We start from the raw sequence: 18,852 nt of genomic DNA on the forward strand, positions 1-18,852 counted from the left end.
CAGTCAGAGGGTTTATGTGCAGCAGATATGCACTCTGAAAGCTGAGTAACACACACACACACACACACACACACACACACACACACACACATATATATTAGGAAAATGTGATTTAAAGAAATCTATTCCATATGGGGTAGGGCAGCTTTGAATAGCCTTGGGTTTATGAAGGTTAAGAGGTAGGTGCTTTGTGTATCAAGAATCTTAATTAGCTTAAAGATCCTTTAGGTAAACAGCTCAACCCAGTGGTTCCCAAACTTCCAGTGTAATTGAAGTCTGGAGCCTTTAAGTTGTAAAGATTATGTGGACCCTTGCATCTTGCCCTTTGGCATCCGTTAAGAATTTGAACAGCTGAATGGCTTCCATATGCTAGTCACTGTGTTTGGCACATAGGGTATAGTAGAGAATAACTCTTGTCTATTAGAGAAGATAAATAATTGTAGTAAAGGTTAATGCACTGTGTCAGATTTATGGGAACATAAAGTGGGGATGTCCCTTCCAAACCTTCTCTTTCCCTTTCTCTCCTCCCTCTTCCCCTTTCTTCTCCTTCCTGTATCTTCCCCTCCTCTCCTTCTTTTGGGGGTGGGGACAGGGTCTTATTGCCTGAGCCTCTCGAGTGTGCTTACAGGCAGCATGAGGCTGCCAGCAGGAAATAACGTTTAGGCAGAGGCTTGGAGGAATTTTAGGGCATGGTTGTGACAGAGGGTGGAGAGAGTGGGGGCTTTGTGACTGACGTGTGCACAGGTCTGGCAGGAGGCGTGTTGGATTGTAGCATGTTCTTTGAGCTGGAGGAAGCTGAGCACAGAGAACGTACAGTGCATGAAGAAAAGCTACATTGAAACCGTTGTTTCAACACAATGCACCAGGTCAAAGTCTACAAGGAATTCAGGCATCTTCCCAGGGCTTGGGAATGATGCACAGTGCAGGAGCAAGGTCTGCCTCCATCAGCAGTAATATGGAAGTCACCCAGATAGACCGTTAGGTTAATCGTAACAGCATCTTATATACATTCAAATGTGGACCAGATAGAACTTAGTGGTGTAAGGAGTGCTTGTCAGGATTACAGCCCCTGGCATGCTGCTGCAACACAACACTTAGAGCACGCATCTCCTTCTCTCAGACAGTTTGTCTGTTATGGTGAAGGGTGTGATAAGAGCCGCTCTGTGATGTTTTAGTCACATTCTAATATTTTTCAGGGTTCAGGGCACATGGTAAAGGACTGATTATTTCTTCTGCTACATCAAGGACACAAGCCTCAGCACTGTCTGTGTGTCCCGGTTCCATCATTCAAGGCTGCTGAAGAGCCTGGGCACTCCGCTTGTTCTCAGAGCTCTGATGAATGCGCTGAGACTCTCTGCTGGAAGATAAGGGCGCTCACGACATTCCATTGTAAATAAAGCATGTGTTCCCATCTCCTCACTCCTTATACCAGCCTCCTACAGAGGGTCGAGTTGCTGTGAATGAGTGGGTCTGAGGTCGTGCCTCTTCAGCCTCTTCAGTCTGGATGTGTTAGCATCAGTGTGCTTGTTGCTTTATTCAGATGAGGGGGTGGAAAAACCTGAGCACCTGTGAACCAAGCGAGGTGGGGCTCCAGAAGACGAGCCCTGGCCTCCCGGCTCCCATGTCGGTTTTTTCCTGTGGGAAACTTTTAATTTGGAAGCATTCAGCTAATGTGGGAATCAAGATTAACATTTTCTGAAATACTTGTACAAGAAAGGCAGAAACGTGCTGTCCAGGAAGCAGATTTACATAGTAGAAAAAAATGCCTGCCTTGCAGGGTTTGGTAGTCTTTGTGTGTCAGATGTGAGTGTGTGTGTGTGTGTGTGTGAGAGAGAGAGAGAGAGAGAGAGAGAGAGAATGTGTGTGTGAGAGAGAGTGTGTGTCTCTCTGTGTGTGTGTGTGTGTGTGTGTGTGTGTGTGTGAGAGAGAGAGAGAGAAAGAGAGAGAGAGAGAGTGTGTGTGTGTCTGTGTGTAGGGTTGATTATATACAGGTCTTTGTTTCCTTTACATCAAACCAAGAAGGCCCTAGAAAGCATGTTTTACCACAAACAGCCTGTTTGGGGCTCCACTCTGCACACCAGCGCTTCCCCTTCTTACTAAGGAAGGTGTACTGTTTCTTTCTCTGGTTTTCTTTATTTCCCTTTCATTTCTGGAAGTAGCAGTGGGGAATGAGTGGGAGTGGGAACATGGGAAGATGCATGTGATATGATATGCAGCTTCCATTTTCTCTAATTACTAGGATGTTAACTAAGTCTGTGCTTAAAACAAAACAAAACAAACAAAAAACAAACCACAGCAACAACAAAACAGTCAGCAGTGAGCACAACCCATTTAGTTTCTTTTGCATAGAGTCACAGAGTTAAGAGGCTGAAGGTCTAGTGAGATGTGGGGCTGAAGTTCTTGAAATGAGGGCCATGTCAGGTTGCCCAGTGGCCTGGGCTATTGAGTACAGCAGGGGCATTTTAGGCTGGAGTCTGAATGCTTTGGGGCATCTAGATGTTTTCAGCCTGGCTTTGGGAAAGTTAAAAGGGAACTTTCACTGGTTACGCTAGCTTCGCCTGTTAGCAATTAATTTTATCTACTTTAACAGGGGAACAGGAACAGGGTAGGGGTGGGTGGCGGTGGCAGGAAACCTGGCTGGCATCATGGTCACAGGAAAGAACAGACTGATTTGGGGCCCTTCAAACTGTAGACCTTTGTTACTGACCAGTGTTTAATTTGGTTTGTGGGTTCTGTTAGCTCCCACCCCATTCACCTTAATGGCTGTCTCCGTCCTGGGCTCAGCAGAGGCTGGCTGCTGCTGTAGAGTGGAGGGCTGAGAGGCCCAGGGCAAGAAGAAAGTGGGCTGAAAGCTGCGTTCTGTTTAAAGAATTTTCTGCTGGAAACCAGCCCAGAGGGAGTCAAGAGGAGCTTTAATGAGGAGCAGCTGCGCTGCGATCAGCCCACAGGAGACATTTTCCCTCCATCCCACATTCTGCACAGGTTTTGAAAACTCAGGATTTTGAAATTGCTGTTGTGTGAAGAATGCCCCTCCCTCTTGCGTGTGGTGGGGCTTTTCTTTGTTGTTGTTTTTAATGACCAGATCCTCACCAAAAGTAAAAATAAAACTCCTAAAAACAAAACCAAAAGGGTTGCAGTAGAGCCTGGGCACAATTTGGGCTCACCCTGCTGCTGAACATTTGGTGGGGAAAGTGGGGGAGCAAGCCCTGGGGTTTAGTTGGAAGAGACGTTGTTTCCTTCTCAGACTTCACCCGTGTTGGAGCTGACAGAGCCTCTCACTGCTCTTGGCGTTTCTCTCGATGGGTGGCTATTCACGTGGGAAAGTTTTCTGCCCTGTATTACTGGGGAGACAGCTATTGCAGATAGACTATAGGTGGGAACTGCCATTCACGTCCCTGCCTCATGTCAAGAATGCAGGCCTGTGAGAGGCAGGGGCTGTTTCAGCGAGGGGGGCTGTACTGGAATCCTTTCGGATGGAATCTTTTCTACTGCGTTTCTCTCTTTCCTGCCTTCACCCTGTTCCACCATGTGCATGTGAAATGAACAGTAGGTTCTTTTGTGTCATCAACAGTAGACTTTTAAGAACTAGGTAATGGATGTAGCCGTGGGGACCAGGCAGCAAGCACCTGCCTGTGTCTGTGGCCTTGCCTGCTGTGCTCATCTCTAAGGACAGAATAAGACCCGTGGCTGCCTGGTTCTGCTGTCTTTTACTTAGCATAATATTTCCAGTGTTGTAGGATGTGACAGGAGTCTATCTCTTTTCACAGACAAATAATATTTTATTGTGTGGATATAATGGCTTTTATTTCTCTACTCATCAGATGGTGGGCATTCGGGCTATTTCTACCTTCAGCTATTATGAGTCATGCTGGCATGGACATATGGACGAACTTTTTTTTTTTTTAATGAAGAGTGCTAGTATGAACATATACTTTTAGTTACTGTGGTGTGTGTGTGGGGGGGTGGGGGGGGCAGAATTTTAGAGAAAGATGTATCTTATAATGGAAAGACCAAAGAATGTTAAAGCAGCAAGCCAGTAGTTTTACTTAAAAAGTACATTTGCTACATAGTGTTCTCAGTGCTGTGATGATGTGAAGACCCCAGGAGGGCAGGCACTCATACTGAGTCTGTGTCAAAGAGAGGGGGCCAGTGCTGTGCTCCCGAATCCATGGTGAGCCAGCTCTGCAGTCCAGGCGGCTGGTTCTGGGGCACAGGCTCAGCAGCACCAAGTGACCACTTAGTAATGGAAGTGTAGTCAACATAGTAAAGGCCTGCCACGGGCGTGTGTTGGTGCAAGCAGGGCCTGGTGATTGCCTCTTCGGAATATTTTAGAAATGCTTATGGCATTCGATAGAAATCACCTTAAGGTGCCTTAAGGTTCTGCTATTCAGGGATGCGTGGAGGTGGGAAAAGAGCCAGTAACAAGATGTCTGGCCTGAGGCTTTAAAGATGATCTGAATTGCTATCAAGAGGGAAACTGTGAACATGAGTGATAAGCGTTACAGGAATTCGGTTAACAAGACTTGTCAGACACAGCAATTATATATAACTTCAAGGGATTAAATAAAAGTCGAATTATGACCCCTAGAAAATTGGAAGAGCTGAAGTTTCATGGAAAAATGATGTTTTCCTAATGTTTGTCTTTAAGTCATTGGCAGGACATAGTATGATAGGTGAATGGTTTAGAAAGCTAAACTGGTGCCCTAGAGTGGTGTCCTTTGGCATCTTTTGTGTTTAAATCATTGTAAAATGACAAACATTAAATGTATAGTAGAGAGAAGAGCAGTGTGGCCCAGAGTTGAATTGAAAATGACCATGATGGAAGAGGAAAGAGGTAGACTAACTTTGCCAGGTCTTGTGAGAGACATGGTCACATTCCAGATGGTGCGGGAAGTGACCCGCACAGCTTCCAGTGGGAATGGGGACTCACTTATAGTGAGCAGAGAAGTGTCAGCTAAGCCTGACCAAGTCGGAACTCTCAGAAGGTGATCATGGAGCCTGCTGGGCTGCAGGCTGTGTTCTGAGAACTGCGGACGGTGTGGATGGAGAGAAAGAGGACTGTCTGCCCAGCGTCCGAGAAGCCTGTTTGTGCACAGGATGCCTCCATAGAAGGAAAGGGCAGAGGGACTTAGTTGAAAAGGTAAGTTAGAAGAGACCTGCATATATTTTAAGCTAAACACAAAGACACAGAGGAATGGTAAACTCAGGACATTTTAATTAGGAAATTGGATCTTCACCAATAAGAAAGTCTAGTTTCATATAAAGCGAGGTGGTTCTGCCCATGGGCTTTAGAGGCCTCTTTTTTTTGTTTGTTTCCATTTTATTTGATGTTTCCAAACGTAAAAAAGAAAGTCAAGATTCTTACAATTCTTACAACAGTTCGAATACAACCCTCTCAGATGAGACCATGCAAAGCAATTCTTGTACACATACCCTTTTCTCTCCTTCACCTTTGCTGCTTCATACGGTGTGACTGACAACTGGATGGCTTGTCCTTGGTGGGAAAATGCCATTTCTTTACACCACCACCCAACAATTTCTACTTTTCTGCAAGTCAATTTTTAACAAGTTACTTTGCTGTTTTCTTTTAAACATTAGGAGGCACATGGAACTGCTGTGTGTCATCCCAAGGATTCTGGAGAACCCTGACCCTGCACCTCGACTAAGGGCTTCATGTCCTTGCCAGCTTGCAGCTTCCCTCCGTCGTTACTCCTTATGCCCTTAGGTGTGGCAGTACAGGGTCCCTTGCCGCTCCTTGGCTAAGCTAGGGTTGCTTCCATCCTTAGGACCTTGGTGCTTGGTGCTCTGTGTCCCTTTGCCTCACACACTTTCCCCTCAGTCAGCAGCCTCGGGTAAAAGGTACATTAGGCAGAAGGAAAGCTAAATCAGGAAGTGGTGTGGGGCTGGAGCAATGTCTCAGTAGCTGAGAGCACAGGCTGCATTTGTCATGGACCTGGGCTATTCCCTAGCACCCACAGAGTGGCTCATAACTACTGTAACCCCAGTTCCAGGAACTCATCACCACACTCTGGGGAACCCTGACCCTGCACCACGACTAAGGCCTCATTGCCTTTGTCTCTGCTAGACTTTACATCTATGAGCACAGAGGTTTTTCCAGCACAGTTGTTCCTCAAATCAGCTGGGCATTGGCTCCAGGAATCCCACAGTCTTTGGATAAAGTTACACAGTCTTTTTTTTTTTTTTTTAGAATTATTTCTTTATTTTATGTATATAAGTTCGTTGTACCTACCTTCAGGTGCACCAGAAGAGGGCATCTGGTCCCATTACAGATGGTTGTGAGTCACCATGTGGTTGCTGGCAATTGAACTCAGGACCTCTGGAAGAACAGTCAGTGTTCCTAATTGCTGAGCCATTTCTTCAGCCCGACATAGTTTTTTTTTATTCAACCTGTGCATAAACTCCCACATTAAACCATCTGCATATTACTTTTAATGCTTAATATAATGTTAGCACTGTGTAAATAGCTGCCATGATATATATTTGGGGAATGGCAAAGCAACTGAACATGGCTAGTGCAGATGCCATCTTGCCCATTTTTGACCTATGGTTGGTCGAGTCCTTGGATGCGGAACCTATGTGTATCCATGACTACTAGGAAAAAAAAATAAAAAACAAAAAACGCCTGGCACACAGTCAGTATTTGCTAAGCGTTTGCTCTAACAGTTAATGAATGGGTTTAATATTTTTTGTACTAAACTAGTATTCTTCATCATCATTAATGTCATGATTAATAAGCATATTGGATGCTATTAATAGGCTCCATGTCTTCTCTACTGAGGAATTGGCAAACTTCTGCAAAGTTCCAGGGACTAAATATTTTTGTGGGCCATGTGGTCTCGCTGTAAATACTCTACTCTGTTGTTGTGGCAGCCATGGCCATCTGCAAATGAGCAAGCCTGGCAGATCTCCAACGTGACTATTTATGGATGCGGAAATGGGAATTTATATATTTTCCAAGTACCACAAAATATGATTTTTTAAAAGTTTTTCAAGCATCTACAAATGTAAAGACCACTCATGGTTTATAGGCCATACAGAAACAGACCCCTAAACACCAGACCCCTAAGGACTCCTTGCTTCTTCTCCACTGTGGCCAGCTTCTTAAACACCATCTACTTAGTGGAAGCTTATCTTCTGTACTTGGTAGGGAATGGCTATTTGGATTAAACCCTAGAAATTCATCTCGGAGGTCCCAGAACTTTCCTGCTGATCGTTTCTGGGTTCCTGGGGACCTTGTTCTCATTGTATGTTCATGATGTTGACATTTAAATGACTTTGCATTTTCTCAGCCGATGACACATGGCAGCGCTGGGGGTGGCGCAACAGTCGAGGAGCAGAGCTGGGCAGAGCCCACCCGGGTTTACAGGCACGCCATTCTTCACACGGTGCATGGTTCCCACCCTGGAAGATCAACAGGCCTGATGCCCAGAGGCCTGTAGCTGTGAGTGGGAGGTGGGATACAGCTTCTTAGCATCTTCCACAACACATTTCTTGAATAAGCCGCAAGTGCTTTTAATAATCCCTTGCAGGGTTAATTTTAGCCATGCCACACTGGTGTTCTCAGTGCCTCTATTTAAGAAAAAGAAATCCAGCGAAGCCTCACAGCCTATTGTCAAAGCAAGCTGTGATTTGGATAAGGCAACATATTTTCCTCAGCACGCATGAAGAGAAAAATGGTTTTTATTTGCTGAGCATTTTAATGCTTATAATTTTTTTTTCCACATACTTGAGTTTGCCTGGTTCTCACACAATCCCACAGTGTAAGTGGCCTTTTTAACTATTTAAGATGTCAGTGAGGAGAAGCAGTTAGCCCAAAGCCTGGACTCTTCTTAAAATTAAGTAACTTAGTTTTCATTCTCTGTCTGTGCATATCTGTGTGTGGGTGTGTGCGTGTGAGTGTGTCTGTGCATATCTGTGTGTGGGTGTGTGCGTGTGAGTGTGTGTCTGTGCATATCTGTGTGTGGGTGTGTGAGTGTGTGTCTGTGCATATCTGTGTGTGGGTGTGTGCGTGTGAGTGTGTCTGTGCATATCTGTGTGTGGGTGTGTGCGTGTGAGTGTGTGTCTGTGCATATCTGTGTGTGGGTGTGTGCGTGTGAGTGTGTGTCTGCATATCTGTGTGTGGGTGTGTGCGTGTGAGTGTGTGTCTGTGCATATCTGTGTGTGGGTGTGTGCGTGTGAGTGTGTGTCTGCATATCTGTGTGTGGGTGTGTGCGTGTGAGTGTGTGTCTGTGCATATCTGTGTGTGGGTGTGTGCGTGTGAGTGTGTGTCTGTGCATATCTGTGTGTGGGTGTGTGCGTGTGAGTGTGTGTCTGTGCATATCTGTGTGTGGGTGTGTGCGTGTGAGTGCAGGGCAGGAAGCCAGAGGCATCAGCTTCTCCTGGAGCTGGAGTCACAGGCTCGTGAGTTGTCTGCTGTGCGGTGCTGGGGACCAAACTTGGATCCTTTCAAGAACAGAATGCTCTTAACTACTGAGCCATCTCTCAGCCCTGACGCCTGGACTCTTGACAAGACCTGTGCCCTTCTGAAGTGCACTCCCTGTCCACAGCCAGTCTGTTGGTTTCATCACTGTGAACTCTGCTCCTTGCCTATCTGGAGAGTGACTTACTGATGAAGAAGCTCAAGAGTCCTGTCCTCTCTCCCCCTCCCCCACCACCGTATAGAGTTCTGGGAAGGGGCAGGAGGCCTTCGCTGATGACCTCACACACCGTCCCTGTTTACCAGCTACTTTCCCCACCAGTCGTTATAGCTACTGCGCAATTCTTCTGAGCATGTTGTCTTAGTTCCCCAGTTTCATGCCTTCCTCATATTTTTCAAAAACCTTCTGGCTAATGAGGTGTCTTTGGTGTGCTTGGTAAAAGCAGGAAGGAATTCAGTGCTTCCAGTCATCAGGGAAGACATGACAGGAGCTGGGTCTGTGGGTGAAGGCTTGGTTTAAAGATGTTTTAGGTAGGAGTGGAACAGGCTTCTATGTCATTCTCCTGTCCTCCAAAAAGTAAAATTGACAAGTAGATCACTCAGGTATCTGGGGTTCCAGCCAAACAGCGCACATTATAGTGAGAAGCACAGTCTTTAAATGTGTTCTTGTTACGTAGTCGTTAGTGGTCTCGATTAAACAACTTCACATCCTTCCTGAGGCTGTTTAGAGAACATTTCTGTAAGTGATTCCTGTGTCTATGGGGTGTCTATGTGTCTTACAGACGAGAGGAACAACTTCTCAATGAACTAATTGGAAAATGTGGGAGAAAGTTGTTTTGAAGCAGGTTCTCATACAGTTCTGGCTGCCCTTGATTTCAGTGTGTGGCCTAGGCTGGCCTTGAACCTCCCAAACCCTGGGGTTGCAGGTGTGTGTCATCACGCTCAGCTAGAGTGTTGTTCTTGAATTAGTTCCCTGCTATACACAGCTGTTTACGTGTTACTTGAGATTTTCTATGCATTCTTCATTATACCCAGTTTTTCATTTGCTTAGTTATCAACATTTATGATGTCTCTTTGAACCCCTCCTGAACCTTCCTTTCCTCCTCTGTGTCGGTCTTAGCTACCTGAATGTAATCCAGCGAGGCAAGTGCAGAACAGAGAGAGAGAGAGAGAGAGAGAGAGAGAGAGAGAGAGAGACCTACCATGTCCTAGCACTCAGTTGTGAAGGAGCCCATGATGGCAGCTATATGTTAACTGGGAGGTCTGGAGGGCTCAGTGTACTTGTTATCATGAAAGCGTCATAGTCCTGTCCACTGCCTCGCCAGCATGAGAAAGTTACGGCCACAAAGGAGGCAGGTCTTCATAGCACTGTATAAGGAGACCATCTCAGCCTGTGCTGATGGACAGATGTGGTGGGTATATTTTACCTCTGAGGAAGGGTCGTGCTGCCTGGCTGTAGTTGACCCTGCTGGGTCACCCGTCTGGTATTTTGTTACCTGCCAGGACTCACAGGGACTTGGAGATATAGTAAATTCTCTGAGTGCCACTTCCGCAGTCAGGGAGTTTGTAGATTGTACCTTTACACGTCTTTGTTTACACTTGAATATTTTCTTGCATGTACAACATCGTTTTCTGGTCTTTGGACTCACAAGAAATCAGGTGGTTTTCATGGATTTTTCCTTTCTTCTTAATACAGATGTCCAGAGGGCTTCTTGGGAGAATATTGCCAACATCGAGACCCCTGTGAGAAAAACCGCTGTCAGAATGGTGGTACTTGTGTGCCGCAGGGCATGTTGGGGAAAGCTACCTGCCGATGTGCTCCAGGATTCACAGGAGAGGACTGCCAATACTCCACCTCTCACCCCTGCTTTGTGTCCCGCCCTTGTCAGAATGGGGGTACCTGTCACATGCTCAGCCGGGACACCTACGAGTGCACCTGCCAAGTCGGCTTCACAGGTAATGGGTTCAGCCAGAGCACGTGCTTTCCGGTCTCCGTGGTGACCTGTACTGTGCACGTCTAGTCCTCAGTGCCTTACCCTGTGTTAGCTACTTCTCACTGCTGTCATAGAACACTTCGATCACAGCAGCTCAGAGCACCACAGCTCCAAGAAGAGTTTGTTTTCTGTTAGTTCTAGAGGAAGGATACATAGTATCTAGGGAAGGTATGGGGGTGGGGTGGGAGGTGGGGGCTGCACCCTGTCAGAAAGTTGGCTGGTCAGGTTTCAACCCCAGATAGGAAGCAGCTCAGCTCACAGCCTGCCCTTGTCTCTGGGCTTCCTGCAGTAGGGGCTCCCCAGGCAGCAGTGCCAGCTGTTAGATACCAGCCTGGGAGGGATGTTTCTCATTCAAACTCCCACACCCGGGTCCCCCAACTCCAGTGCACGTTTAGCGTTATAATACAAGTTGGAATATGGGGAAAAGGCTCAGGGACACTTAAAAAAATCTGTTAATAGATAAATGTTAGCTATTTTAAACAAGTAAAAGGTTAAAAATATGGTTAAGAGGACATAAAATATGTGAGATCTTTTATATAGTATAGAAAGAAAATAATTCAAGAACATTCTAAAACATCTTTTATATTGAGGCACTGAGAATCTTCTAATTTGTCAGATGAGCAGTCAGTGCGTCCTCTACCTTTGGAGAGTTTGAAGGGATAGAGGGGGAGAAAGGAAAAAGGTCAGACACCTTGAAGTTTCTGCTTAGACACTGGCTTTTCTGGCTTCTCCAACTCTTCTTCTCCCTACAACTTACTGACAAAAGGAGAATTGTTTGTCATTTTGGTCCCTGCTGGAGACACTAAACCAATGGTTCTATAAATCTATAAGCCAAAATGAACAGGGTGTTCAAAAAATTAGACTTCCTCTCTTGTGCTTGAAGAAGCATGGTCTTGTTTCTCTAAGAAGTGCTCAACTCGGCAACCATCAGCAGACATGACTGAGAGCTGTGGGGTCTCAGCTTTGTTGCTGTGGTGGCTGGCATGGGTGGAAGGACACAGCATTGGGTGGGCATTGAGGGCAGTTTGAAGAGGTGGCAGCTGTTGGGCAGAGTGGTCAACAGCCAGTAAACAAGAGGCGTTCCCAGCTGAGAAGCAGCTTAACAGCGGACCTGGAGCTAGGAGAGCGATGGATCCTGACCCTGGGCTGCAGGACTAATGGACTCCTGCCGGCCTGGCTTCATGTAGCCAACACTCAGTCCCCTCAGGTGCCCTGTCCCCTGAGTCTTTGAGTCTCACCTTAAGGCCTCAGCCTCTGAAAAACACCATTTGTCTGAAGATCTTCAGGTGACACTGCTATGCGCTGTAGAATCCAAAGTCTAGGGGTCTCCATGTAAGGTCTTGTTGTTCGCTGGCTGGGAGACAGAGCTGCTGAGTGTGGGGCTGGCTCCCTTTGCGAGTGGTACTAAGTTCTGTTACCCTTCCTTTAGGGAAGCAGTGTCAGTGGACAGATGCCTGTCTATCTCATCCCTGCGAAAATGGAAGCACCTGTACATCTGTGGCCAGCCAGTTCTCCTGCAAATGCCCTGCAGGCCTCACAGGGCAGAAGTGTGAAGCTGATATCAATGAGTGTGACATTCCAGGACGCTGCCAACATGGTGGCACCTGCCTCAACCTTCCTGGTTCCTACAGATGCCAATGTCCTCAGGGCTTCACAGGCCAGCACTGTGACAGCCCTTATGTGCCCTGTGCACCCTCGCCCTGCGTCAACGGAGGCACCTGTCGTCAGACTGGCGACTTCACTTTCGAATGCAACTGCCTGCCAGGTGAGGAGCTCTCTCTTGGCTATGGGAGTGGGGGTAAACCAACCTCAGGATGAAGGTGGAGGGTGTACTTCCCAGAGCCTCCTTTAGGAAGCAAAGCAGGGGGAAGGAGAAGTGAGAGCTTTGTGTGGGGTGGGTTGCTGGCGAGGGAGGGGTTTTATGGGCTCACTGTGGTCCATAAGTAGAGCAGGGGGTAATTTAACATGTCAAGAGTTTATGACGATGAGTGCTTAGAAAATTGTTTATTGTCCCTTTTGGAGAAACAGTTCTAAGAAACGGCCAGGAAGATCTGGAGTGGGGAAGACGGTGAGAACCACACACTCTGTGTGTGTGTGTGTGTGTGTGTGTGTGTGTGTGTGTGTGTGTGTGTGTAGTAAGCACTGTAAGCCAAAGTGACACCAAGACGGGAGGATCAGCTCCCTTTTATGCTTCCGCACCCCCACCCCCACACAGAATAGTTACCTCTCTTGCGTCCCTTCCTTGACTTGGGGAGAGGGTAGCCCTTCCCACCTTGATATAGTAGTTAACCCTTTCACCTTGACATGGGAGTGGCCCTTCCCACCTTCAAGCTGTGGAGACTTGAAAGAAGCTCTTCTGTTAACCAAGGCATTTTCTGACAAGCTCTGGTTGACATCGTGGGAGAAACTAATCACGACACAACACTTTGCCATTCTCTTGGCTGCTCAGGGTCCTAGGTACACACACAACCCAACTCTGACACACAGAGGAGTTGTGTTTGGGGGCCCAGAGTCTGGTGATCCTTAGAGGGAGAAAGGCGCAAGCCTGGCCAGCTCACTTCACTCCATATAAAAGTAATGAGGATGCTGAAAAGCAAGAATTTTGATTGGGAACAGAGCACAAGCAGCTGGAGCAGATGAATTACTAAGCAACAAAGATTCTGTTTTTATACAAATACCCTTAGCACAAAAACAAAAGAGAAAACTGTGTGTGGGGTGTGGGGTGTGTGTGTAATGTGCAAAATAAGCAGGATTGCCTCAAAAAGAAGTTGTTCAGCCACTCTTCGAGTGGGAGTCCTAGACTCCGGTGTTGAGTCTAGGACTCAACACATAATCGGTTTGTGTGTGTCATCTTTAGGGGCTTAAAGGTCATAGGTCAATCCTTAGTAGAAAACCAAATGGCAATTTATTTGAAACTCTTTTGGTTTGTTTATTTTATGTTTAAGAGTGTTTTGACTACATGTATGTCTGTACACTACATGTGTACCTAGTAGCCAAGGAGGTCAGAAGAGGGCATTGTAGTCCCTGAAACCGGAGTTACAGGTAGTTGTGAGCCACCATGTGGGTGCTGGGAACTGAACCTGGATCCGCACCCAGACCAGCAAATGCTCTTAATCACTAAGCCCTCTCTTTAGAGCACTGATTTTCAACTTCCTAATGCTGTGACCCTTTAGTACAGTTCCTCATGTTGTGGTGACCCCAACCGTAGAATTATTTTGTTGCTACTTCATAACTGTAACTTTGCTAGTTATGAACTGTAATGTAAATACCCGATGTGCACAGTATCTGGCCCGTGTTGCAGTAAGCGGCATGTCAGAACCCTAAGTCAAGCTGGTCACTTAGCCAAGACAGAAGGAGGTACATTTAATCATACTGCTTTAGTTTCTCTTTCAATCAAGAATAAATAACCATCATTCTACATGCTAAATAAACATTTAGTAAGAATTGCTGTCACCTATATTATCATGTAGAAGGAGAGACTATGATATCTTTCTTTATATTTGCATTTGTTTGCATTTTAGGACTTAAAAACAGAAAGAGAAATATAAACAACTTCCTTTGTAGATATTTTAATATTGCAGACATTCTAATAACCTAATGTAATGGCCCAAGTGGCTCATAATTGAAGTTAGTGTGATTTATGGCTGGGGGCTGTGCGCCATTTTCAGTTTCAAGAAAATTGCTTTTAATAGTTGCCTAGAACAAGAGGCTGTTTGGCAGCAAGATATTGACCGGAAGTTAGAGAGGTCAATAAAGGAAGTCTTTAGCTGGGGAGTGATTATTCACCCGCATTGTTCTGCATTGTTATCCACTAGGCACGATAAAGCACCTCAGGGAATTCTGAGAGAGGTCAGGAAAGGCTTGTCAAATGAGAATGGCTGCTCCTCCTTGAGAAAGGAAATAACCAGGGATTCCACAGCCAGCGGACTGCCAGGGCTGGAGTGGTGGAGTAAGGAGGTTTGCCTGAATTCCATGCTGTGCTTGGTGTGTGTGTGTGTGTGTGTGTGTTTGTCTATTCGTGTGTATGCACATGCATGCATGTGTGTGCACACATCTCTAATACTTTGGAGGTAGGTATTATTTTTTGAGTTTCCTCAGAGGAAGTGTCTAGAGTCTGGCATGTTAAGTCACTTAATGAGCCACAGCTGATCCTTCCTATAGAAGCAGAGCCCTGGAACCCAGGCAGGTCATTTCCAAAGCCAGCACCTGGTGTACCTGGTGGCCGTCACACTGCTCATCTGCTTCTGAGGCCACTTTGGCGTGTTTGACATCTCATTAAATGTCTTGAGCAGTTTGGATTAAAATTAAACGTAGTTTACATATGAGGAAAAGAAGACACTTCCATTATAAGCAATTAGTGTTTGTTTTGCATTAGCCCAGGTGTACTGCACACAGCACAGAGGGCTCACTGGACTAGTGCTTGTCTTTTGGGATCACCTGATCTGAGGCAGATGACTGCCTTCTGTGTGTATAGAAGGAGTGGGTGGTGCACAGCACTGTGAGCAAGTTAGGCTTTTCCAGAGTGTGGAAGGCTCATGCTCTATTCTATCCCAGGAGAGGCCCGGGCAGTGTTCTTGCAGGCCTCCTAGACTTTCTTTTTCACAGTTCTTTCTTACTGTAGTTCCCTTCTCACTCCCCTTCCTTGTTCCTGCTCTGGACAGGGGATTGAGATGCTGCTAGAATAGGAATCTCTATGTGTTGGCACACCCAGCCTAACAGAATTGTCATTTCTGTTGTCACAGTGGGGAAACTGAGTCAGCGGGGCACAAGGCCTCCTGCATCCCCTGCACTGCTGTTTCCTGCTACAGTGCAGGTCTTTGCATTTCATATACATACATATATATATATATTTTTTTTTTTTGGTTAGGTATTTTCCTCATTTACATTTCCAATGCTATCCCAAATAGTCCCCCATACTCTCCCCGCTCACTCCCCTACCCACCCACTCCCACTTTTTGGCCCTGGCGTTCTCCTGTACTGGGGCATATAAAGTTTGCAAGTCCAATGGGCCTCTCTTTCCAGTGATGGCTGACTAGGCCATCTTTTGATACATATGCAGCTAGAGTCAAGAGCTCCGGGGTACTGGTTAGTTCATAATGTTGTTCCACCTACAGGGTTGCAGATCCCTTTAGCTCCTTGGGTACTTTCTCTAGCTTCTCCATTGGGGACCCTGTGATCCATCCAATAGCTGACTGTGAGCATCCACTTCTGTGTTTGCTAGGCCCCGGCATAGTCTCACAAGAGACAGCTATATCTGGGTCTTTGCATTTCTAATCGTACTCTGACCACTCTATTTAAAATTATAGCCATCCCCTCCATCCCCATAATTACTGGCCCTGGCCTCAGTCTTTGTTTTCTTTTTCTGTGACACTTAGAGTCCTACTGTATGATCGGTACCCTGTCATTTCCTCCATTATACCTGTTGGTTTTTGCCAGTTGTCCCCCAGATCGACTGAAGGTCAGGACCCTTGTTTTTGTTTATTGATCACTGTCCCAAACACCTGAAAACAGGGCCCTTGTGGAACAGGCCCACAGATGCTTGCCAGGATGGTGGGGTGACTGGTGTCATTTCCTGTCTGGAATCCTGCATCTCAGGATTGGCCGCTTTTGTCCAAGGACACTCTAATACTGGATAAAAGTGATTTTGAGTGTTTTCAGTTCTGAAAGTTGGGGAGTAGGACATGTTAGTGATTCTGTTTGCATGGTTAAGGTGCAGGTTTTCTGCAAAGAGCACTGTAGTTACTGTGTTGACCCAGGAAGAAGGAATTCATACCACAAAAGTCATTCAAGTTTGTACAACATTGAGAGAAATGTTCACAATTGGCATGGACAGTCCTGGAAGGTACTGGCTTTTTTTTCTCTACTCTCTATATGGTGACTTCTCAGAATGCCACCTGGTCTGCCCATTGCTGTCAGTGAAAGCCTGTTCTTGTAAAGTGCAAGGGCCTGTATGCTGTGCAGGCTGAGTGTGTGTCATCTCCTGGCAGGAAAGGCCTTGTACTTGTGTGTCTTCTGAGCTCTGTTGTTGGTGAGCAGAAGTACAACCAGCAGTGGTTCTCTCTACCATTTCCACGCTCAGGAGTGTGTGCTCTTGTCTTGCACATTCTGATCACACCCTACAGCTTCACCTTTGTGAGATTTCTTTCCAGGAAAAACTGCCACTGAGGTCTCTCAGTCTGCCTGAGAGGCTTCTCCTCTCCTGCCAGCAGCTCTCCACCCTCATTGAAAGGGCCTGAAGACAGGCCGACAGCAGCTCTCCTGAGAGACCTGCTCTCTGCATGGGAGGACATGCCCCTTACTGAATGTTGCTCAGCAGGGTGGCCCACAGTTTCCTAAAGGCACAGTCTTAAAATGGCCCTTCTGAGTTTAATTTTCCCCTTTTGGCCTTTTAAGGATGGGAGTTGGCTTTGAGCAGTGGACTCCTTGCGAGCTCTTCTGTGACTGACGCATCTACCTTCCCGTACATCTGATCTGCGTGCTACTCCTCCGACAGACTTGAAATGTTTTCAAGAAGCGATGGCTGTAACTTCCTGTCCCACCCTCACTTTTGGATGGAGAGTTTCTTTCAAGAATTTGCTAGCCCTTTTCAGAAAGATTTCTAGATTTTTAGTTATTTTAATGTGATTATTTGTGTCTGCATCTCTATTTTTAAAGTGTCAATCATGCCTTATTGGGGAGGAATGGATGTGGCTTGAGTTTGCTCAGATCTGGGGACTTTTAACCTATGCTCTGTTTTTCAGGTTGTTGTAGGGCAGGCAGCTCTGGGGTCTCATAAAACAGGCTGGTGAATACTGAGTGGTGCTCTGGTTCCCTCCTGGATGCTGCCCACTAGCCTTGCAATTCTGGGCTAGTGAGCCCAGCCCAATTACCCTCAGCTTCCGCATTTATAATATAAGAGGCTTAAAGGAGATGATCCCCAGCGGATGCTCTAATCCCCTTGCTGCAAAATGGTATGAGCTCATACGTTTAAGAACCTTCCCCTGGACTAACAGGTTTATTGAGATATAATTTACACACCATCCAGTTTCCTCTTATAGATGTACAGTAGCTCCTACTTGCTAGACTTACGGATTTGTGTCGTCATCTCCACAGTCAGGTTGTAATGTTCTCACGCTGCAGAAGAACCACATACTGTCTGTTTATATCCCGCCCATGCTTCCTAACTCCCTCTAGTACTGGGTGACCATGATGGACTTCGTGACTCTCTTTGCCTACTGTGGGTATTGTATATAGATGGAAACACATACCGTGTGGCCCCTATTCACTCAGTGTGACTTGGATGCGCTACAACATGCATGGTAGAATGCACTGCCATACCTTTCCTTTTCTCGATGCCCAATAGTCTCTGGCACAGTCTTGCCACCGTGTATTTCTCAGGGGGTGACATTTTGACTCTGAGTTCTGTCCAGTGGGTCTTTACCTGGGAGAGGAGTCGCTGAGTCATATGGTAACGCTAACTTCCAGGCGTGGCCAGACTCACAAGGTAGTCACACTGCACTATGCTCCGACCAGTAGCCAAATAGTATTCCAGTTCCCACCTCCGTGGCGGCATTGTTGCCGTCTGCCATTTTGATTATAACAGTCCAGAGGGATGTGACATTATCCATCTCTTTGTTTCGATTTGTGCTTCCCTGATGGCTTGCAGCGACAAGACCTGGTCCTTATGCTTATTGTTTATGTGCTTGTTTGGGGAGTGTCCACTGAGAGCCTTTATCATTTAGTGATTGGGTTATTTGTATTTTTTGTTAAGCTGTGTAAGTTCTAAAAAAATACATCCTAGATCCAAGTCTTATTGTATGTGTGACTCACAGGCACTCTCTCCCATTCTGTGGCTGCCCCCTTCCTTCCCCCTCACTGTTTAGATGTCCCGAGGAGATCTATTTTTTTCCCTGCTTGAGCTTTTGGCCATATTTAAGCAAGCTTTGCTTAGCTCAAGTTAGAAAAGATCCACTCCTATTTTAGCACCTTTATCTAGGGCCAATGGTTCTCAGCCTTCCTAATGCTGTGACTCTTTAATACAGTTCCTCATGTTGTGCTGACCCCCAACCATACAGTTATTTCTTTGCTACTTCATAACTAATTTTGTTACTGTTATGAATCTTAATGTAAATATCTGATATGCAGGATTTCTGATATGTGACCCCCTCTAAGGATCCTGACCCACAGGTTGAGGACCTCTGATCTAGGCCTCTTACAAGTCTTTGAATGAATTTTTATGTGTATGTGAGTCCACGTTCACCCTTGTACTCATGGACATCTGATTGGTTAATTTAAGTGTTCTTTACATGGAACTCATTTATGTTTGGAGCCAGGTCCTGGGAATCCTAGCAGCAATGTAGGTGGGGATGCTGTGCTGGGTTCTCCTCAGTGACTGCGAGTCTGACCTTGGAACCTATGTTTTTAACAAAGCAAATTCACGTT

At 46.2% G+C, this 18,852-nt stretch overlaps 1 protein-coding gene across 1 annotated transcript in view; it reads left to right on the top strand.

Moving 5' to 3' along the window:
* Positions 1-18,852, top strand: part of Notch2 (notch 2) — a 136,830-nt gene that overhangs the window by 47,189 nt on the left and 70,789 nt on the right. Inside the window, exons 3-4 of the mRNA NM_010928.2 lie at positions 10,134-10,393; positions 11,861-12,196. Coding sequence (NP_035058.2) covers positions 10,134-10,393; positions 11,861-12,196 — 596 coding nt within the window. The remainder of the gene's footprint in view (positions 1-10,133; positions 10,394-11,860; positions 12,197-18,852) is intronic.

Source organism: Mus musculus, chromosome 3, assembly GCF_000001635.26.
Source record: "Mus musculus strain C57BL/6J chromosome 3, GRCm38.p6 C57BL/6J".
NCBI lineage: Eukaryota > Metazoa > Chordata > Mammalia > Rodentia > Muridae > Mus > Mus musculus.